The sequence below is a fragment of the Spermophilus citellus genome, assembly GCF_964194105.1.
Source record: "Spermophilus citellus genome assembly, chromosome: 16".
In the NCBI taxonomy this organism is placed as follows: Eukaryota; Metazoa; Chordata; class Mammalia; order Rodentia; family Sciuridae; genus Spermophilus; species Spermophilus citellus.
Genome location: NC_138196.1, coordinates 68,060,167 through 68,084,395, shown reverse-complemented (window position 1 = coordinate 68,084,395; position 24,229 = coordinate 68,060,167). Strand labels below are relative to the sequence as shown.

The 24,229-nt window shown below is 33.5% G+C and overlaps 1 protein-coding gene across 2 annotated transcripts in view; it reads left to right on the top strand.

Moving 5' to 3' along the window:
- TLL1 (tolloid like 1) overlaps window positions 1-24,229 on the top strand; it is a 207,118-nt gene that overhangs the window by 86,265 nt on the left and 96,624 nt on the right. For both annotated transcript variants that reach the window (XM_081269024.1, XM_081269025.1), the window contains exons 2-5: window positions 13,327-13,437; window positions 17,036-17,116; window positions 18,582-18,734; window positions 19,258-19,375. In XM_081269024.1, coding sequence (XP_081125150.1) covers window positions 13,327-13,437; window positions 17,036-17,116; window positions 18,582-18,734; window positions 19,258-19,375 — 463 coding nt within the window. The remainder of the gene's footprint in view (window positions 1-13,326; window positions 13,438-17,035; window positions 17,117-18,581; window positions 18,735-19,257; window positions 19,376-24,229) is intronic.

Sequence of the window (24,229 nt, the reverse complement as noted above, 5' to 3'; positions counted from 1 at the left end):
GATCTGTGTTTGATAAAATCCATCAGGGTGTGAATCTGACTGCTTAGGAAAAGTCACTAGGAAACAATAAAAATCTAAAACACATTTGAAATGTATGTTACTGGTACTACGTTTGTTATGTAAAATATGTTTCTAGTACGGAAAAACCTACACTTGGTTGAGGGCTTTGGTTTTCATACCATCCAGCTGACTTGGAGAAGAGTAGAAGTTTATTCCTGATGAGAAAAAAAAAATAGTGCTGACAAAGATGATGACAAGGATAATTATTTGTTGTGATTGGGAGCTTGTTAAAAATGTAAAGAATCCAAGGCTCTTCTCCAGACCCCATATCAGTTTTCATTTTAGCCAGATTTGCTGTGATTCTTATGCAAAGAAAGTTAGAGAAGAATAGTTTCAGTGTCTTTAGTTGCTTCAGCATTAAGAGGAAGAGATGGGCTGAGTCTCTGCCAGTCAGTGCCCACAGCTATTTCCACAGTCATACAAAGGATGGAAGTTCTAAATAACTAGCAAACTAGGATTTACCTTAAAACAGTGAAAAAAAGAAGTAAATATGTTTTATTTCGAAAAAGTAACGAAATCAACAAGCAAATCAACAAGCCCTACGTTATAATTGGAAAAATATTTAAATTTAGGTAGGTTATCTGTTTCTTTGGGTGTCTGGCTTTAGGAACATTGAAGCTTGATCTTTCCTGCTGCATGTGTATAAAGTGGAACTTAATTTTGAAATCTGGATTCAATTTTAGGCAAGGAGACCAACCTCTTAGTATAATAAACTGTTCGATAGACTCTTCATGGCTTTGTTTCTATGACAGAAAAAGATAGCAAAACACCTCTTGTATATCAATTATAGTTTGTCATTCCACTGGCACTAGGTCAGACCATTGGCAATAGGGCAGAAGAGAGTGGTTAAAGAGAGAATTAAGAGTTCAAGTTTAAGAAAGATTTTTTTTTCCTGCTAGTGAACCAAATTCTCTTTTCTTCCTTTCTAAATTTACACATAAATCTAAGTCCTTCTTATCTCATGTCATATCTGTGTAAGGGAAGTAAACTGGGTGTTTGGTTAATTCAATAAATTTATCATCTCCTCAAGTTCAGGAATCAAATAGACCACAACACAATACTTATGGGAGACTTCAACAAACCTCTCTCACCATTGGACAGATCCTCCAAACAAAAGTTGAATAAAGAAACTATAGAACTCAATACCACAATCAATAACCTAGACTTAACTGACTTATATAGAATATATCAACCATCATCAAATGGTTATACTTTTTTCTCAGCAGCACATGGATCCTTCTCAAAAATAGACCATATATTATGCCATAGGGCAACCCTCAGTAAATATAAAGGGGTGGAGATAATACCATGCATTTTATCTGATCATAATGGAATGAAACTGGAAATCAATGATAAAAGAAGGAAGGAAAAATCCTACATCACATGGAAAATGAACAATATGTTACTGAATGATCAATGGGTTACAGAAGACATAAAGGAGGAAATCAAAAAATTCTTAGAGATAAACGAAAATACAGACACAACATATCGGAATCTATGGGACACAATGAAAGCAGTTTTAAGAGGAAAATTCATCGCCTGGTGGTCATTCCTCAAAAAAAGAAAAAAACCAACAAATAAATGAGCTCACACTCCAACTCAAAGCCCTAGAAAAGGAAGAGCAAAACAACAGCAAATGTAGCAGAAGGCAAGAAATAATTAAAATCAGAGCGGAAATCAATGAAATTGAAACAAAAGAAACTATTGAAAAAATTCACAAAACTAAAAGTTGGTTCTTCGAAAAAATAAATAAGATCGACAGACCTTTAGCCATGCTAACGAAGAGAAGAGAGAGAACTCAAATTACTAACATACGGGATGAAAAAGGCAATATCACAACAGATGCTACAGAAATACAGAAGACAATTAGAAATTATTTTGAAAACCTATATTCCAATAAAATAGAGGATAGTGAAGACATCGATAAATTTCTTAAGTCATATGATTTGCCCAGACTGAGTCAGGAGGATACACACAATCTGAACAGACCAATATCAATGGATGAAATTGAAGAAGCCATCAAAAGACTACCAACCAAGAAAAGCCCAGGACCGGATGGGTATACAGCAGAGTTTTACAAAACCTTTAAAGAAGAATTAGTACCAATACTTTTCAAGTTATTTCAGGAAATAGAAAAAGAGGGAGCTCTTCCAGATTCATTCTATGAGGCCAACATCACCCTGATTCCGAAACCAGACAAAGACACCTCAAAGAAAGAAAACTACAGACCAATATCTCTAATGAACCTAGATGCAAAAATCCTCAATAAAATTCTGGCGAATCGAATACAAAAACACATCAAAAAAATTGTGCACCATGATCAAGTAGGATTCATCCCTGGGATGCAAGGATGATTCAACATACAGAAATCAATAAATGTTATTCACCACATCAATAGACTTAAAGATAAGAACCATATGATCATCTCGATAGATGCAGAGAAAGCATTCGACAAAGTACAGCATCCCTTTATGTTCAAAACATTAGAAAAACTAGGGATAACAGGAACTTACCTTGACATTGTAAAAGCTATGTATGCTAAGCCTCAGGCTAGCATCATTCTGAATGGACAAAAGTTGAAGGCATTCCCTCTAAAATCTGGAACAAGACAGGGATGCCCTTCTCTCCACTTCTATTCAATATAGTTCTCGAAACACTGGCCAGAGCAATTAGACAGACGAAAGAAATTAAAGGCATAAAAATTGGAAAAGAAGAACTTAAGTTATCACTATTTGCAGATGACATGATTCTATACCTAGAAGACCCAAAAGGGTCTACAAAGAAACTACTAGAACTAATAAATGAATTCAGCAAAGTGGCAGGATATAAAATCAACACGCATAAATCAAAGGCATTTCTGTATATCAGCGACAAAACTTCTGAAATGGAAATGAGGAAAAACACTCCATTCACAATATCCTCAAAAAAAATAAAATACTTGGGAATCAACCTAACAAAAGAGGTGAAAGATTTATACAATGAAAACTACAGAACCCTAAAGAGAGAAGTAGAAGAAGATCTTAGAAGATGGAAAAATATACCCTGTTCATGGATAGGCAGAACTAACATCATCAAAATGGCCTAGTAGGGCATTCTACTGACATGTATAACTAATTAAAACAAATAAAAAATTAATAAAAAGAAAGTTATAAAGAATAATAAAAATAAGAATAATTACAAACCAAGTAGAAGTAAGGAGATAATAAAAAAGAAAATACAAATTAAATGTGAAACAAAAATATAATAAAGATCAACAGGATAAAGAGATAGTTCTTCAAAATTCATAAGGTAAAGTTTAATTTTTAAGATTTGTTCTGATTAGTTATGCATGACAGTAGAATGCATTTTGACACATCATACATATATGGAGTACTCTTCTAGTTGTACATGATGTAGAATTATACAGGTCGAGTAATCATATATGCACATAGGGTAATAATGTCTGACTAATTCGACTATCATGCCTACCCACACCTACTCCTCACCCTTTACTGCCCTCTGTCTAGCCCATAGTACCTCTATTCTCCCCTACCCCCTTTATTGTGAATTAGCATCCACATATCAGATAAAATATTCAGCCTTTCATTCTTTGGGATTGGCTTAATTTGTTTAGCATAATATTCTCCAAGTCAATGCATTTACCAGCAAATGCCACAATTTCATTCTTCATTAAGGCTAAGTAATATTACATTGTGTATATATACACCACTATTTTTTTATACATTCATCTGTTAAAGGGAACCTAGGTTAGTTTATAGTTTAGCTATTTTGAATTGAATGGCTATAAATATTGATGTGGCTATATCACTGTAATATGCTAATTTTAAGTCCTTTGGGTACAAACCTAGAGTGGGATGACTAGGTCAAAGAGTGGTTCCATTCCTACTTTTCTGAGTAATCTCCATACTTCTTTCCATAGTATTCGCACCAATTTGCAGTCCAACTGGCAATATATAAGTGTACCTTTCCCCCTACATCCTCACCAACATTTATTTTTGCTTGTATTCTTGATAATTGCCATTCTGACTAGAGTGACATGGAATCTCAGTGTAGTTTTGATTTGTATTTCTCTAATTGCTAGAGATGTTGAACATTTTTCATATATTTGTTGATTGATTGTCTTTATTCTGTGAAGTGCCCATTCTATTCCTTTGCCCATTTATTGAGTGGGTTATTATTATTTTTTTTTTTTGGTGTTGAGTTTTTTGAGTTCTTTATGTATCCTGGAGATTAGTGCTCTATCTGAGGTGTGTGTGGTAAAGATTTCCTCCCATTCTGTGAGTTCTCTCTTCATGCTATTGTTTCCCTTGCTGTGAAGAAACTTTTTAGTTTGATTCCATCACAATTTTGGGGGGGGGTACTGGGCATTGAACACAGGGGCACTTAATAACTGAGCCATATACCCAGCCTTTTTGTATTTTATTTTGAGACTGGGTATCACTGAATTGCTTAGCACCTCGCTAAATTGCTGAGGTTGGCTTTGAACTCACGATTCTCCTTCCTCAGTCTCCTCAGCTGCTAGGATTACAGGCGTGCATCACCTCATCCCATTTATTGATTCTTGATTTCATTTCTTGTGCTTTAGAAGTCTTATTAAGGAAGTTAGTTGCTAAGCTGTCATGGTGGAGATTTGTGCCTACTTTTTCTTCTATTAGGCATAGAGTCTCTGTTCTAGTTCCTAAGTCCTTGATCTACTCCGAGTTGAATTTTATGCAGGGTGAGAGATAGGGGTTTAATTTCATTTTGTTACATAAGGATTTCCAGTTTTCCCAGCAATACTTGTTGAAGAGGCTGTCTTTTTTCCAGTGTATGTTTTTGGCACCTTTGTCTAGTATGAGATAAAAACTGTAGATATGTGGTTTTGTCTCTGGGTCTTCAGTTCTCTACCGTTGGTCTACATATCTGTTTTGATGTCAATACCCTGCCATTTTTGTTACTATGGCTCTGTAGTATAATTTCAGGTCTGGTATTGTGATGCCTCCTGCTCTACTCTTCTTGCTAAGGATTCATTAGCTATTCGGGCCTCTTATTTTTCCAAATATATATCATAAATGTTTTTTCTAGTTCTATGAAGAACGTCATTGGGATTTTAATAGGAATTGCACTAAATATATATAATGCTTTTGATAATATAGCCATTTTGACATTTTGACATCCAAGTGCATGAGAAACCTTTCCATCTTCTAAGGTCTTCTTCAGTTTCTTTCTTTAATGTTCTGTATTTTTCATTATAGAGGACTTCTACCTCTTTTACCAGATTGAGTCTCAAATATTTTATTTTATTTTGAGGCTATTGTGGATGGGGCAGTTTTCCCAATTTCTCTTTTAGTGGATTTATCACTGATGTATAGGAACACATTTGATTTAATCTTATATTCTGTTACTTTGCTAAATGTATTTATTAGTTCTACACGTTTTCTTGTGGAATTTTTTGGATCTTCTAAATATAGAATTTTGTTATCAGCAAATAATGATAGTATGAGTTGTTCTTTTCCTATTTGTATCCCTTCAATTTCTTTCTTCTGTCTAATTGTTCTGGCTAGGTTTTCAAGGACAATGCTGAATAAAAATGGTGAAGGAGGGCATTCTTGTCTTGTTCCAGTTCTTAGAAAAGCTTTCAATTTTTCTTCATTTAGAATGATGTTGGCTTTTGTTTAGCGTATATAGTTTTTACAATATTGAGGTATGTTCCTGCTATTTCTTATTTTTCTTAGTGTTCTAAATGGGTGCTGTATTTTGTCAAATGCCTCTTCCTCATCTATTGAAATGATCTTTTGAGTCTTATCTATAAGTCTATTTATCTGATTAATTACATTTATTGACTTATGTATGTTGAACCAACTTTACATCTCTGGCATGAACCCCACTTGATCGTGGTGCACTATCTTTTTAATGTTTTTGTATGCAATTTGCCAGAATTTTGTTGAGAATTTTTGCATCTCTCTTCATCTCTGTTCTGAAGCTTTTTTTCCTTGATATGTTTTTGTTTGCTTTTGGTATCAGAATGATACTCTAGTTTCATAGAATGAGTTTGAAAGGGTTCCTTCCTTTTCAATTTCATGGTATAATTTGAGAAGTATTGGTTTTAATTCTTCTTTGACGTTATTGTAGAACTTGGCTGAGAATCCATCTGATTCTGGGATTTCCTTAGTTGGTAGGCTTTTGATTGCATCTTCTATTTTATTGCTTGAGATGGATCTTTTAAAATTGTGTATGTTCTCCTGATTCAGTTTTGGTAGGTCATATGTCTCTAGAAATTTGTCAGTGTCTTCAAGATTTTCTATTTAATTGGCAGATAAATTTTCAAAATAGTTTCTGATTGTCTTCTGTATTTCAGTAATGTCCATTGTAATATTTTCTTTTTCATCCTGAAATTTAACTTATCAATTTTATTTATTTTTTCAAAGAACCAAATTTTTGTTGTGTCAGTTTTTTTTCAATTGCTTCTTTTGTTTTAATTTCTTTGATCTCACCTATGATTTTAATTATATCTTGTTTTCTACTTCTTGTTGATTTGTTCTTCTTTTTCTAGGGCTTTGAGATATAATATTAGGTCATTTATTTGTTGACTTTCTATTCTCTTAATGAGCTCAATGCAATGAACTTTCCTCTTAGCACTGCCTTCATAGGGTCCAAGAGATTTTGATATGTTGTATCACTCTTCATGTTTACCTCTAAGTATTTTTTAAATTTCATCCATGATTTCTTATGCTATCAATTAGCTCTTCAATAACATATTATTTAGTCTCCAGGTGTTAGAATAAAAAGTAGAAGCTACTCTATCATTGATTGCTAACTTCATTCCAATATTTCATTCCAGTGACAGAATATAGGGTATTATCTCCAATTTTTTATATTTTCTAAGAGTTGCTTTGTGGCATAAGATATGGTCTACATTAGAGAAGGATCTGTGTGCTTCTAAGAAAGTGTATTCATACTTTGATGGATGGAGTATTCTACATGTGTGTTGAGTCTAAATTATTGATTATATTACTGGGTTCTATAGTTTCTTTGTTTAGTTTTTGTTTGGAGGATCTATCCAGTAGTGAGAGAGGTGTGTTAAAGTTACCCAGTATTATTGTGTGGTGGTCTATTTGATTCTTGAAATTGTGAAGAATTTGTTTGATGTACATAGGTGCTTCATTGTTTGGGGAATAAATATCTATTATTGTTATGTCTTGTTGAGGTATAATTTCCTTGAGCAGTATTAAATATCCTTTTCTCCTCTGCTTAACTTTGACTTGAAGTCCACTTTATCTGATGTGAGGACTGAAACCCCGTCCATGTGAGTCATATATTTTTTCCATCCTTTCACCTTCAGTTTGTGAATGTCTTTGTCTATGAGGTGTCTCTTGGAGATAGCATGTGGTTGGGTATTGTTTTTTTTTAATCTAATCTGCCACTCTTTGCTTTTGATGAGTTTAGGCCATTAATGTTCGTGATTATTGTTGATGTATGATTTGTATTCCTGGTCATTTGGTTTATTTATAATTTTTAATTTGAATTAGTTTCTCCTTTGATTGACTATTCCTTTAGTTTAGTTTCTCCCTTTGTTGTTTTTCACTTTTTAAAAATTTCACCTTCATGGAATAATTTATTGAGAATATTCTTTAGTGCAGGGTTTCTAGTTGTGAATTATTTTAACTTTTGTTTATCATGGAAGGTTTTTATTTCCTTAGCAAATCTGAAGCTTAATTTTGCTGCATATAGAATTCTTGAATGACATCCATTTTCTCAGAGCTTAGCATATGTTATTCCAGGACCTCCTAGCTTTGAGGGTCTAGATTGAGAAATCAGCTGAGATTTGAATTGGTTTCCCCCATAATCTGATATATTTTTTTCCTCACAGCCTTTAAAATGCTATCCTTATTCCGGATGCTAGGCATTTTTATTATAATATGCATTAGTATGTGTCTGTTGTAATTTTGAAAATTTGGATGTCCCGTAAGCTTCTTGTGTTTGATTTTCCTTTTCATTCTTTTGATTTGGGAAATTGTCTGATATTATTTCATTAAAAATATCCCAATAAATCTTAAATTTGGTCTTTTCATGTTATCCCATATTTCTTGGAATTTCTGTTCATGGTTTGTTATCATATTCTCTCCATGGTCAACTCTATTTTCAAGATTATATAATTTGTCTCCTTTGCCTGAGGTTCTGTCTTCCAAGTGATATCATCTGTTGGTGATGCTTTCTATTGAATTTTTAAAAATCATTCCATTAATTTTGAGTATTTCAGCTTTTTTTAAGAATCTCTGACTCTATTAAAATGATCTTTCACTTCCATTTCATTCATTATACTATCCTTTACTTCACAAATTAGTTTAACAATGCACATTCTATACTCCTTCTCTTACATTTTATCCAGTTGGTGTTGATAGATTCTGTTATTGGAGTATGTTAGTTTGCTTGGGGCAATTCATTCCCTTGCTTTTTCATGTTGTTTGTTTTCCCCTAAAACAGTATGGATCTGAGGCAGTGCAGTTTCTACCCTGTAGATTTATAGTGTCCCTGAACATTTCCAGTACCTCACTATTTTGGAGGAGACAAATAATAACAACCAATGCAAACAATATACAGCATTAAACCAAATAGTTCCTACTATGACTTTTACAATGTTAATTATTACAATAAACAGAAGTGATATGATTAGTTATTGCCTATAATAAAAACAGCAAGTTTGCAAAAGGGTTTACAATTTCATATGATGGACATTGAGAGAACAGAAGTGATATAGGATGTGATGATTGTTAGGGAGGAGGAGAGAAACCAGAAGTAAAATATTAAAGGAAAAGTGAAAGAGAGAAAAATAGAGATTGGCTATTAGCAGAAGAAAAGAGAATCAAGGGAAACATAGGTAGGAAGAAAATATATATATAATAAAATTTTAAAAAGTTAAAAATAAAAGAATACAAAACAAAACTAAAATATACTAATCAAATATCCTAATTCATAACAAACTGATCCATGAAAAATAAATGTCTTCAAAAATTCTAGAAATTAGAAAAAAAATGAAATTCTATAAATGTCTGTACCATCAAGGTCACAATTAGAGAAAAAAAAAGTAAATTAAAAAATTAAAAATCTTGATTAAAAGTTGAAGAATTTATTCCATTTGCATTCAAAATATGCTCAGCTTCTCTTGTCGACAGTTTTGGGTGGAGGGTCTGGAGAGTGATACTCCACCCTCTGGATTGCTGGAGTGAGAGAGGTAATATCATGAATTATCCTGCAGAACATCTTTGAGGTTTGTTGTGCAATGTCCTTGGTCTCTAAACACTCTGTACTGAAACATGCCTTGGGCCTCCCAAAAATGTGGGTTTCCTTAATTCCCTCATCCCTCCACTATGCTCAAGAAGAGACAACTCGGGCTGGTGCTTCTGGCCCAGCTGCGGCAATGGTTGTGGGGCTACTGATTTTTTTTTTCCTTATTTCATCATGTCCAACCTCATGTGTCCCTGGTCTAGTTTGAATGTCCAGTTTAAAATCCCAGTAAAGTCTATCCCCCACTTTTTTTGCTCACCCACCTTGTAGAGAAGCTGTTTATCTGCTTTCTTGGTTTCACTCCATGGAACAGCTAGGAACATGACCACCTCCTATTCTACCATCTGCCTCAGTCTGGCTGGGCACAGAATCAAGAGCCACTCAAGCAGGAACAAAACTTTATTTTTGAAAAAGCCGCCAATACTCCATACACCGGCAAGCCAAAACCGGTCCACCCACGCAAGCGTCTACCGGAACCGCCCCCCCCACCTCCCCCGGAATTCCCTCCTACTGTCCTTCCCCAACCAATGGGAACTCTCCAGGAGTCCTGTAACATGAGTCCCGTAGCAGGCCAAGGTGAACAGCAGGAGTCCAATTTCCATATGAATGTAAATCTTAACATAATCATATCATCTCAATGGCTAGCTGTCACCTTACAACGGAAAGTGCCATGCATTATATTATTTGCTTGTGGCTCCTAGCAACCATCTTGGATGAATCCTGATTTATTTATTATCAGATTTTTATCTGATATTTTATCCACTTTAATAACTTTGAAGTCAGTTGCTGGTGAATTATAAGCTTTATGGCATTTTGTATTACCTTATTTTTTCATATTTCTTTTGTTTGTGTTTTGGGTTTTCTGCATCTGGTAGTATGGATTTCTCTTCCATTCTTACACATGGTTATTTTAAGGTACAGTCCTCTTGTGAAGTGATGTAGTAATATATATTGAGACCACTCATAGGTGTGGTATTCACAACTTTTATGTTAATTCTTTCTGGTTTTTTGCTATAGAAGTAGATATCTATGAATGATGCCTGAAGAACCACCTATCAATTCCTGCTTGGGACCTAGTCATTGATTTGTGGGTTTTGTCTCTTCTATACTTTGTATTGAGATATCATTGGAGTTTGAGTGTGGTTAATTTCTGTATGGATCAAGGAGAGCTCTTTCCTGGTTGGGTTTGGTTCAGCAGCAGAGTCTCTACCCTATGAACATGTAGTGCTTACAGGTGCCAGCACCTTACAGAAAAGGGGACAACTTGAGCAAATGAATAACTAGTATGACATCTACAACACTAATTACCACAAAAATCGGGAATGGTAAGGTCAGCAATTGCCAACAGCTAAAATAATGAATAACCATGAACTAGATCTGATATTGAAGTAAACACTCGATGTCAAGTATGCCATCCACAGTACTAATAATTGCAGTAATATTAATAGTGGGGTAAGAGTTATATAAACCAAACAGTTCTAAAGGATTGTAAAAGTACATTTCATTCAAGGAAAAGAAAATGTGATGGGGAACTAACAGTGTTTATAATGATCAAAATGTGAGCAGAAAGAATACAGAAGAGATGTAACAAGTAATGGCTTTAAAGAAGCACAAAAGACAAAAACAACAGAAAAAAAAGTAAAGGGAAGAGAACGAGAACAAGAGAATCTGTCTCTAAGTGGGAGAAGAAAGGAGAGAAAGAGAAACAAGAGTAACAATAAAGCCAAAGAAAATAAACAAAAATTCTAACCCTCAAAACACAAGGAAAAATAACTATCATAAAAAGTGCTAAAAAATAAGAAAAAAGAAACAAATATGAGTATGTATATACATGTATATCCACAAACCAACCAGCAGCATAGCAAGAGGGGAATTGGAGGGGGGAAGAAAGAAAGAAAGAGTGTTAATAAAAAATGAAAGAATTGTCTCCACTGAGGTATTCAAATCTGTTTATGGGGATTGATGGTCACTGACTCTGGCCTATTACCCTTTCCATTTTTTTCTTGGGTTATGTTTCAGGAGGGGGGCGATGGGGGGGGGGGAGAGAGAACACCAAGGTCTGGTGTTGTAACCCCTTCTTCTTTTTGTATTGCTCATGAAACTGCCAGTTGGAGTGGCCTAAAATTGAAGCTGGTTGAAATAGTTCTCAGCTTCCCTTTTCAGCAGTTAAAGGTAGTATGGAATGGGAAGTATTGTCATTTAGAGTTTTGTGCAGGCACTCCCAGGGCCGGACTACAGCAGAGTTCCAAGTGGGATGTTCTGTTGGCTGGAGATGATCACTAATCAGTCCTTAGGAGCTTTGTTGGTGGTATTTACTCTGGAGAGATTAGATCAATACGCTCCTAAGACTGGGAAGATGTGAATCTCTGTTGAGTCTAGATTCCAGAAGTCTCCCAAGAACTTATTCACAGGAACCAACCCTCCATGGATCTTACACTCCAGTGCCCAAATACGCTGTCTGCCCAGGCTTAGACTCTGAATGTATTCATGCTTACCTGTTTAGTTTCCCAACCATCTTCAGCTAGTCACATGAACCCTCAGACTCAAAGTGAAAGTAATTTGCATTCCCCTCTGTATTACAGACTTGAATTTTTCTGGGTACAATCTTCTCTGTGCCTATTTCACTCACATTCTGCAAGGTACACCCTAGTTCACATATAGATGCTTTCTGGGACAGTATGGCAACGTTTACTATGATCTCCTGAAGCTCCCTGTCTCAGCTTTCTTCTTGCCAGTGGAGACACAGAGCACTTTTAAAACACCAGTTCATTGTGCAGTCTCTCAGCCACACTCAGACTGCTTTTGTGATCTACAGGTTTCGCCACGCCAAATTTGTCTTTTGTGTTTCTCTCTCTTCTGGGTGAACCAGTGCTTTTGCCATTACTGCTGCCACAACTATCTTGGATCCAATGTATCTTTTCTTGTTCATTGTTCAGTGTACCTGGATTTCTGAGTCTCACACAGACTCTAAGTGATATGAAGTTTTTAGTGAGTTTCCCCTTTCACCTATGTCTCTAAGAAGCAGTACTCCTGGTGCTTGATTCCTGAGCCACAGAGCATCTAGAAATGCAGCCTTCCTCTAATCTGCCATCGTCAGTCTCCTTACTGTGTCATGTTCAATTTATATTTTCTCTTAAGTTTGTGGTGCTCCCTAAAGTTATTCTGTTTTGACATCTGGCAGTACTAAGGGATCAATTGGGTTAGTTTAAACTTAAAAAAGGAGGCTGTCTAATTATTTTATTCCTTGAAAGAGAAATTTTTATTTTAGTTATAAGCAACTCTCCATTATATTATCATGGTCTAGTGATTTGCTTTATAAAGTAGCATGAAGCATTTTATAGTCTTTTTTTCCAGGTTGTAGTAATGATTTTGAGGCTCCTGAAAATATGAATTATGTTATATTTCTCTGTAAAAATCAAGCCCTGGTACCTACTTGTTGCCTAAATAAATTGACTTAAGTATTATTTTTGATAGTAATGCATCATTTTACAGAGACTCAAAGGCAATACCATCTTTCGAAAAATGCATCATAAATCTATGAAATGTGATGAATGAGTTGCTATAAAAGCACAATATTCTTTTGTCTCGATTGTACCTTGTTTTATGAAATTTTCATAGCACATGGTTTAGTTGTTATTCCCCTTTCTACCTGTTATTGAAGAACTGAAGCTGGCCACAGGTATCCACAGAAGATGTGGATATTCTTAGTTTTCACATTTTCAGATTAGCTCATGATTGTTAATTTTGCTTTCCTTAGGACTCCCCATAAATCAGTGACCATCTTAATCAAGGAAGTCTTTCCTTCTCTTGTCACAAACAGCAAAGAAAACAAACAAACAAAAAAATGGGCTCATCTCTTTGTAATATGTGATTCATATTATATTGTAACAAGTCCAATACGTTCAGTTAATATTACTTTAGTAATGTTTTTCTAATTAGTTTTGTTTACATTGATTTGACCCTGAAATATTTTACATTTTAATTCAACTTTTCTTTTTTTAGCTGTATTTTGGGGCGATATTGCCTTAGATGATGAAGACTTAAATATCTTTCAAATAGATAGGACAATTGACCTGACACAGAACCCCTTTGGAAAACTTGGACATACCACAGGTATGGCTATTTGAGTAATTTTTTGCTCATTTTGAAGAATACAGACTCTTGGAATGCAATGAATATTTTTTTGATCATATTTAATGTCCCATGGAACAACTTTGATTTCTTGCACAGAAATTCGTATATCTAGAAATTTTACTTATAGTTTTCATTTTATTAAACTTATTGTAGTGTTTTACTACGTACCAGGCATGTTTTAAGTGATTTGCAGATATTAACTCTTGAATCTCATAACAAACCTATGAAGGTTGGTACTAAAGTGATTACAATTAACAGATGAGGAGACTGAAGGTTAGAAGGATGTATAGCTTTCTTATTGTCACAAATAAGTGGATGGGTCAGGAACAGAATTCAATTCTTGTAGGACAAATTTCATACTCTTCTGTTGCTTCCCACTTGGATATTCAGTTTCAAAATGTAAATTATTCTTTAAATAATTATGTAGATTCTTCTAAATAAGCTCCTATGTATCTACCGGTATGGATATGTGAAATTTTTATATAACTTTTTTGAAAACCCCAAGAGAGAATTTCATTTTAGTTGTTCTTAAAATTTGAATTATGACCATATAAGAATCGAACGCTATTAAAAATTATTTAAATACTCATATTAAAATATTTTTATTAAAATTTAAAAATTAGTTATATTTTCATGTTATGATTTTTAATCTGTGTTCTATTTTGGAGAAGAATTTTAAGGCTAAAAGAATAGAATTTCTTTTTGTAGTTACAGCTAAAAAATGTATTTGATGTCATTTCTCAGTGCATTACCATCCCCTTTATTAATTTTGTTTTTTTTCTTTTCCATGGAAATCAAATACATAGTTCCTGTCTGATATCTATTAGACAAATATATATATATATATATATATATATATATATATATATATATTAATAAATATATATATATATATTAGACCTAAAAAGTTGTTACTGTAAATCAATATCACTTTGCCCAATTTACTGCTTTCGCAAATTTTTTATTGTGGCAAATTTCAAACATGAAAAAGTCAATAGGATAGTGGAAGTAGAAACATCAGCATGGTATGTCTTAGATTCAACAATTGTTAACAGTTTACTACATTTGCTCTCTGTGTGCACACACATGTACAAATGTGTACAAAACATTTTGAAATTAATGGCAGAATATATAAAACCCTTAATATAGGGTGATTAGTATACATTTTCTAAGAATAAGGACTTTGTCCTATGTAGTGAAAATAGCATTATCACATTTAAGAAAATTATTTAAAACAAGAAATCTATATGATAAACCTTAAGGAATTTATTGAAAATAATAGCACATACTATTTAAGAATAGTATGCATGGCCTTTGTTTTATATATAGCGACCATCTTTTTTGAAATATGCACCAATGTGGGGAGAATGGAATCTTGCTTTACAGTGGAATCATAGATAGAACATTCCTGTTCAACTTGTCCACTGGCAGATTTTCCAGGTGCTGTATCCCATTTAACATTGCCATGGAGGCATTTTATTCTGAAGAGTGAAATACTATGACTTAGCAAAATCCCAGATTTATTGGAAGTTGTATTTTCAGCTTATATTAAAATTTTCATTTGCTTTAAAAATTTAAAAATTTCTAATACAATGATTTAATTTTGTTATTTAATTTAGAGTTAAATTCTGAGGTAGTATAGTTATAAGAGATAATAACATTATATTAAATATGCAGACTAAAACTTACTCTGTTAATAATGGAAATATTTATTGTAAATGTATATATGAAAGGTACACACATTTGAAAATTTAGTGGTAGCTTGAACTACTTAGAGGAAGTTTTAAAAATGTGAGATATCCTATATATTATTTTTATTCTCTTTTTCTTTCTTGTTAAATAATTTGTGCTAACTATATTTCTCTTCTCCTAATTTTAAAATTTAATTTTTTCCTATAAATATTTAACTTGCATATTTTCATTGTTTTTGAATATGTGGAAAAATAACCATTTCCCTTTTTCTATTTCAATAAATTTTCTCTGCAGAATTTTATTTCAACAGCTATAAAATTATTAAAAATGACTTAAAATATTATTCAAGACACTATTGCCTTTGTCTTGAAATGCTGTTTTTCCAATTTTATAACAACTCTAGTCATTATAATTATCTTCATATTAAAAAAAGACATTTCTTTTTTTCTCACAAAGTTCCTTTATATGTCTATTTACAGGTATTTTAGGTCTGTATAATATAAATACAGTTGCTACCTAAGGGTCATTTTAAACACATAGATGACATTCTTTAAAAATGTTTCTCGTAACTGCTTAGGAATGAATACATTTCAGTATGACCTCATCTTTTTAAAATGTTTAGTGAAAAAATTTCAACAATTTTTCTCAAGATGCATAGCAAAAATGTGACCATGTCATGCAAATAATTAGGCAGATTATTTCTCAGTGAACAAGCCTTATAACTTATTTGCCATATAAGGACTTATTTGATTTTTCCTTTAAAAAGCTTACATGATAGTAAATTTTATTATAGTATATTTAGCTTTAACCTAGGCTGTTATATTTAATATTAACTAATTTCGAAGGCATATTGATATTGGAAGGAAATTGTCCAAAGTCTTGGCATAGTTTGTTGACTTCATGAATTTCAGCCTTTCAATTTCAGCCTTTATGAACCATAGATGCTCAGTGGTCCAAATTCACCTGAATATGTTCTGATGTTACTAGTTGTTGTATTGATTGTTTGCTCAGTGATACCTCTTTTTTTATTTGTCTGTTAGAATTCAAGGAGATTAGGGGATATAGGGGACAAAATTGAGGGCTGCATTTTCTAAAAGCCCTGGAATGAGATTTTTCTCAAAAGCTCTGCTTTCTGATTTAGGACAGAAACCTATCTTTTAAAGTCTTTATCAGTAATTTTTATTAAAGACATATTTTCTTAGTTCTCTTCTCTCCTCTTCCTTTTGAACTTTAATATTCTTTAGATCTGTTTTCATAAATTTTATAAATTACATAATGTAATGGAATGCATTTTCAATTGAACACCATTTAGGTTCTTGTGATTTTCTTCTAATTCCAAATTTATTCCAAAATAAAATTAATTGGAGAAACTTGATTTTCTTAAAATGACATTTTTAAAAAAATTAGTTGAATATATTATAAAATATATTAAAAAGTTTTCAAAAATTATCAAAACTTTGGAGCAAAACTTGTGCTACTGGATATAAAAATATCCAGTTTGCATAGAGGAAATAGCTGAAATACAATCAGTAGAGCAGAACAACTTGCTGTTGTTATTACATATAACATTATGTGATGTCATGGTCACAGTGAAGAAAAATTCTTCAAATTATCAATAGATGAATGAATTGTCATGATGTCCAAATAAAGTCATGATTCAGATTGCTCTCTAAATGCCCCACACATCCTTTATTTTTAGTTAGCAACATTTGTTGCTGTGGAATTTTTACCTTACACAACGATTCATGGATATTCATAACTCCAACATGTTAAGATCAAAGAAAGGATGTCCAGAGGAAACCAGTATAGCATACTACTATTGTTTATTTGTGAGAACTTGAAAATACATTGAGTGTAACTCAAGTGTTTTCTTGTATTCTTTAAGGTGGACTTGGTGACCATGGTATGTCAAAGAAACGAGGGGCCCTCTATCAACTCATAGACAGGATAAGAAGAATTGGCTCTGGTATATCAATGTTTAAAGTTGCAGACGCTTGACTTGATGTACAGTAAATATTATACTCATAGAAGTTTGGTTAATTAAAATCAGTGTGCCATTATGACATGAAGCTTGTAAAGAATATATGCTGAGAAAGAGTCCTTTCTTTATTTAATTTTGTTAGCCAATATATGATACAAGGATTTTAGAATTTAATTTGAAAAATTTGAAATGTTCTTTTAATTTATTTTAAGTTTCTATTTTAAATGTATTAGGTATTTATTTTGTTTATACTTATTTCCAGTCAATTGAGTATCACAGTAAGATATTTTAATAAATCAAGAAGCTATATCAATTTTAATCAAATGGAAAAATATCATACCTATTTCTTTTTAAATAAGTCGCTTAAATTGACAAACTAATTTCTTACATTGAAAAGGTAATGTGTTTTTGATCATGAAGCATACATTTAAGACATTCAAAGAAACTACTTTCTGGTTTTATAATTAGTAAATATTTATTGAAGTTATTAAATGCTCTTTTTGGATTTTAGTTTTTTTAAATCCTTTATTCATGCTTATATTCTAACATCTCTTAAATTGATGGATTAATAATTAAATTTTTGAAGTGCTTTCAAATAATAATTTTCCTAAGCAAAGATGCTTTGCCCCAGGACAGACAGGGAGCATGCATTTAATACTTGTTGTGTCAAAACATATTCTAGTGAAAAAGCATTTGTATCAACAATGATAGACGAATATAAAAAAAAATCATGTAAATTTATGAAAAACAAGACAGTAACTGAAACTATTACAAAAGGCCACCAAGAAAAGTCAGACTAGACTCGGAAGCTTCTCCAGAGAGAATGCATTTTATATGAGCCTGCTCTTGAGGTACCTACCTCTGAGTCATGCTGATACGTGGAGAAGAATTCAGGGGAAACTGGAATGGAGATGGCTGAGTATTCCCAGGAGTCAAGACCACATTTGTCTTTATGTTATTTTGTTGATTATCAATATAATGTAATATTCATAATTTAGACCATATTATAGAATATTAATTTTGATTTAAAGTATGAGGGATTTAGCCAGAATAAGAAGACTCTTGAATACCACATGACTTTATTAAACAATATATATTTTATTATTTTGGGGAGAATTGGTAGTGAGTTAGTAAAATAGAAAATATAAAACCATTTTTCTATGGCTTATATGCCTGTGTGAATTCTACTTGCTGTATACAGTTGTATGAAAATTCTTCAAAATTTATTTATAGAGCATTAAGAAATAGTATTTGGATATGAAATACTTAAATATTTTAGTGCTTTTCTAAGCTATGTAAGATAACTAAAGTTTTTTTAAAAATGAATTTTGACTTCAGGCATATTTATTCAAATATGTAAATAAGACATTTCAACTTTTGTCCTTTAAGAGGTAAATGATTCCCTGACAGAGGACTTCTGTTTCACAGAATGTTTTAAATGTCACTGCAGGCTTGGAGCAAAACACCACAGTTAAGGGAAAAGTACCTCTAAAATTCTCAGGGCAAAATGAGAAAAATCGAGTTCCCAGAGCTGCTACATCAAGAACTGAAAGAATATGGCCTGGAGGTGTTATTCCTTATGTTATAGGAGGCAACTTTACTGGTAAGATATTCCCAGAGTGACTGTTTTGATAAAGAAACACAATTACCATGCAGATTAAGTGTGCATTTTTATAGAATAGGAATATAGCAACTATAGTATTCAGTCAAACTTGGAAAAACACTCCCTTAACCTAGGTTACTAGCTTAGAATATCTCTGAAACTTGGAAAAGAATATCTTTACCCTAAGAGTCTAAAGAAATGTTCTGGTTTTTAAACTGAGCTTCAAATGCGCCTATTAAATCTGGAAGCTGATCTCTCTTCAACTGACAGGAAGAATGTATACACCATCTATAGAGCCTTGTACACACATATTTGTAGAGATAGAGAGCCTTGACCTTCTGATTATAAAGTGAGTGTTATTCTTAATAATGACTCATCTGGGGTGCTATAAGCTAGTACTCTTTGTTTAGTGATAACAGTGGCATTCTGAATTGCCGGCCTACCTCAGGACGGAGGAGCCAGCACAAAGCACTCCTCCCTGGAGTGGACACCATTGTATTAAAGTCGTGCCATTTTTTTCCAGGCAGCCAGAGAGCCATGTTCAAGCAGGCCATGAGGCACTGGGAAAAGCACACCTGCGTGACATTCATTGAAAGAGGTGATGAAGAGAGTTACATTGTATTCACCTATAGGCCTTGTGGGTAAGTAGAACCAGGGAATGATTGAAGTTCAGATGGAAAAAAAAATTAAACTCCACAAGTAGGATTTCTTTATTAATATTTGCATAGAACTTTGGCCATGAGAAAGTCTGAGTTTTACATAAGAAAATATTATATATTAAATGAATATATTCTGGGACCACAGAATTTTGTGCCTGTAGGGCAAGTGGGTTCCTTCCTCCATCACACCACTTTCTAATACTGGCATTGCTGATATCCACTCACCCAAGTTCAGAACTTGAGCGTACTTGTGCTTCTGGTGTGCTTCCTCTGAAATCTATTTTCACCTCGTCCCACGTTAGTGCCCTGGTTTGCTCACATCTTCAGCATCCCATGCTTGGGCTATTCTTCTGTCTTACCTCATCAATTTTCTGCCAAACTAGAATTATTTTCTAAATGTATTGGTCAGAGCAAGATTCTACATTTTCTGAGTGTCTTAGATATTCCCTCCCACAGTAGTGTTTTCCAGATTTGCTTCTTGCAAGATAACAACTACTTTCTCAAAAATAATATGTCCCATGCTTATATAATTAATTAAAATGAACTCTAATATTATGTATAACTATAATGCACTAATAAAACAAACCTCAAAAAGGCTTCTGTAAATTGTGAAAATGCTGTGCTATATTTTAGTAGATATTTTTACAGCAGTGTGGCAATGAATCTCAGTATTATTTATTATTATTATTATTTTGGTACCAGGGATTGAATCCAGGGGCATTTAACCACTGAGCCACATCCCTAGCTATAATATATATAAAATCTTAGAGACAGGTCTTTCTGAGTTTCTTAGGGCCTAAGTTGATAAGGCTGGTTTTGAACTTGTGATCCTCCTGTCTCAGCCTCCTGAGCCACTAAGGATTATAGGCATGTGCCACCTACCCAGCTCACTAAGTTGCTGAGGCTAACTTTGAACTCATGATCTCCCGCCTCAGCCTCCTGAGCCGTGCTACTGGGATTACAGTGTGGGCCACCATGACTGATGGTTTTATCATTCTTTTGAAATGGTGTTGCTACCTTTAAATCTCATAAAAAATCATTTCAATTGTTAAGGAGTTTGGAAGTTGGTGTTGTACAAAGTGTTTAGGGCCAATGAGAATAAGATATGTGTATGTCAAACACTTAACACTCTCATTGGATTTCATATTGGGTCTTTTATGTCGTCAAAGCTGTGGCACTAAATAAATAAATGCTGTGGTATTTGGTTATTCAGATTAGAGAAGAAGTTAATTTATGATATACATTTTGAATTCCCATGTTGTGTTACCTCCATAGTATGTGCTGGGATGTTAACATTGAACATAAGGCATTCTCTCTGAGGAGGACATAGATAGGCAGATTGGGGGGTGTGATAGTCAAGATTCTTATTTGCAAACACCAGAGATGAGCTAACTGAAGTAGGAAGAAGAATGTCTCAGAAGGTTATTAGGTAATAATTAGAATCACATGAATGGAAAATTGGAGAGAGAGGCTGTGGGATGAATCAATCTTAGCTCCCTCCTGCACATCTGAGATCTGCTCTTTAAAGAAATATCTACTGTGTTCTACCATATGCCAGGCTGTGTTCTAGGGGCTGGAGATAACAGGAGTGTCAGATGGAGAGTCCTATGTGCCCATAGAGCTTACATTCTAGAGTGGAGATGCAGAGATGAAGGAATGAAATAAGTGAAATATAAAACATACCATTAACAACAGGTTAAAGAGAAAAAAAAAAGAAAGTGGAGTGGAGGTGGCATTTGTCAAAGGACTTAAAAATCTTAGGGTAAAGAGGCAACTGGGTATCTGGGAGAACTGAGTTCTTGAGGAAGAATGATAAGCAACAGCTTGTCTGCGTTTTCAAGGCAGAGTAAGGAAGTAAGCATGACTGGAGTTGATGCAGTGACAGGAGGGCTGATTGTAAGAGACGAGCTCTGTGTGGTAAGAGATTTGTGTGCGGAAATTGTTTAGGATCTTCTTGTATTTTGTAAAGACTTAAAAGAACCTGTTTTAGTCAGATTAGCAAATTTATACTACGGTAAACAAGGATACCTCAATCTCAGAGGCCTAGACCAACAGACTTTTATTTCTTTGCCCACGATGGCTTAGCTGTGGCTGCGTTACAGCGGTGTTACTCTCGCATCCAGTCTTTCTGCCCATTGTTCTCCCTCCAGCAGATGCAATAGAGACAGTATGGTCAACCATGTGTTGGCTCTTAAAAGACTCTCCCCAGAAATGACACAAACAATTTGGGCTTCTGTGACATTGTCCAGAGCAAACCACATGACCAAACCCAGCATTAGTGGGGTAGGGAAATATAATCATCTGTTAGAGAAGGGTAATGGATACTTTAAACCATTGACATAATTTACCGCAGAGCTATTGCAGAATAGTATAATCTGATTTGATGTTTTAGAAGCATCTTGGTGCTAAGAAAACTGCTGCAGGAAGGCTAGAACTGAGAGAATCATCAGTTAGTAAATGATTTCAACACTCCATGTGAGATTCCATGGTTGGACTGGGGTGTTAACAAGGAAGACAATGACAAGATGATTGATTCTGGATATAGGCTGAAGGTAGAGCCAACAGGATTGACTGATTGAGGACAAAGGGAGATTCAGGAATCCTGGCATTACTCAGCCTGAGCGTCTGGAAGGTTGGAGCTCCCTTTAACTGAGATGGGTAGGTGAGAAGGTAGATCGGGGTTTCTTGGAGAGGAAAACTAGGAACACAATAAATTGAAACATTTATTATTGTACAAATGCAGACATTAAGAAAGTTGGGTGACTATTTGAGCTGGTATTGGACAAATAGTGCTATCTCTGGACTAGCCCTGCTTTAAATCCTTGTGATAAATCAGTGAAGCGAAGAGATGAAGGTTCTTGTCCTGATGACTACCCCATTCTAATGGTGGGCACTTAAATTTTAGTGGCCTTTTATAGGAGTTTATCATAGAAAACAAGAATAAAAGAGAGGAAGGAAGGATGAAGAAAGGAGTTATTAAAAAATGTAATGATTAAACTAAAAATAATTGGAAATATAGCTGATGAAAAGGTAGAAGGCATTCCAACCTTTTAATGTTGGAATGTCCCAAAGGATTATCTTAAAGGAAAGTGTTTTGGTCTGCCAAACCAAGGTGAAAATAGGGAATAGTATACTTGGATTATTCCCTATGATTAGAGAGAGGTGAGAGTTTCCTATGGGTGTTGAAAGCATTTCTTGAGGTACCAGATAGACCACAGGATGGTCAAGTTGTAAAAGTGGCACACAAATTAGAAGTAAAAATTTGATAGCCATATTGAAGAAAATGCCTTCAAACCTGGATTACATTAGAAACTAAGATAATGTTTGGGTATGATTAAATCACATTTTTCTAAATTGCATGTTACCCTATCATTCCATGCCTAATATTTGTCTAAGTACATATTTAGTTAATCTGAATGTAGAATTCTTTGTCCCTAAGAGCTCTCGTTAGTCAGGAATCAAAGCACCACATTTTTCTTGTTTCACAGGACCACTGTAAAATAATAACTCATGAATAAGGCAGTGTGAAATCTATTTTTCCTTTCCATTATGAAATCCCATCTTATTATAGGAAATTGCTATGGGTAAAATTATGCTAAAAGGGTGTTTTAGGATTAAATAAATTGACCACGTTGCTTTACTGTCTCCCAGAATTTGTTTTGCAAAGTGCTGTCTTCTCTGACTATAACCAGCAGAAATGACTCAATGTGAGTAATTTAGTGGTTATATAGTCATCAGATATTTCAGTTTCAATACTACTGCCTTAAGGTATTAAATATTTCAGTTTTAATCTCTATAATATTTGCACAAAAATTGTATCTCTATATCTATTACTTATTAGGTATGTAATAAATATTTTTTTGTAAATTATTTTATTGTTGGTTGTTTAAAACATTACATAGTTCTTAATATACCATATTTCACAGATTGATGTAATAAATATTTGAGTATGTAATAAGTATATATGGATTAAAATATTAAAGAAAATTCTCAAGGCAAAAAGACAATTCAGATTTTCACCTTCCCCACCAATTTTCTCTTTTCTATTACTTACTTATTTATTAGGCTTAATTTACTGCTATACTAGATTTACACATAATGAGTACTAATGAGTTCATCTAGCTCAGTTAAAATATGTAGACACTTAAAACCTAATTAGAATGAATGAACAAATAAATAAGTAAATGAATAAATAAGTTAAAAACCTACAGAAATAATTTGGGTAAGAAAGAGACTGACACAGGAATTTATATTTGTGCAAAATCAAAAGCACCATCTAATGTACTTACCCTGGAAATTAAAATAGTAAAATTCTTTTTACTCCTTTGTGCAATTAATTTTTGACAATTTTTCTTTTAATTTAATAAATCAGAGGTGTTTGACAATGTCTCATGCACTGCAGTTCCCAACTACTCAAGACCAATTATTTAGTGCTCTCTAATGCTATTTAGGAGAAACATCGTATAGACAAGCTATTTCAATTCAAACCTGATTATCAAAGTTTTAGATATGATTTTATTTGCATTTATAATTATAGCTACTATTGTTATATCACCTAAAATTTGTTTTAAAGGGTGTCCAATGTATTTATTATTTATAGAGTGTGTGGATAAGAGACTTCCAGACTGTTATGCACTCATACATACATGTGTGCACAAACACACACACGTAAATGAATAAATAGAACTTCTATTTTGGATAGAAAAACATTCTATGTATATACATTTATAAATATATAAATATCAATAATTCAATGAAGATTTGCAGGAAGGTATTTCTGGGTGTTTCACATTTTTTTTCCTGATAATCCAGGAGATTCTTTTAGACAGTGAGATT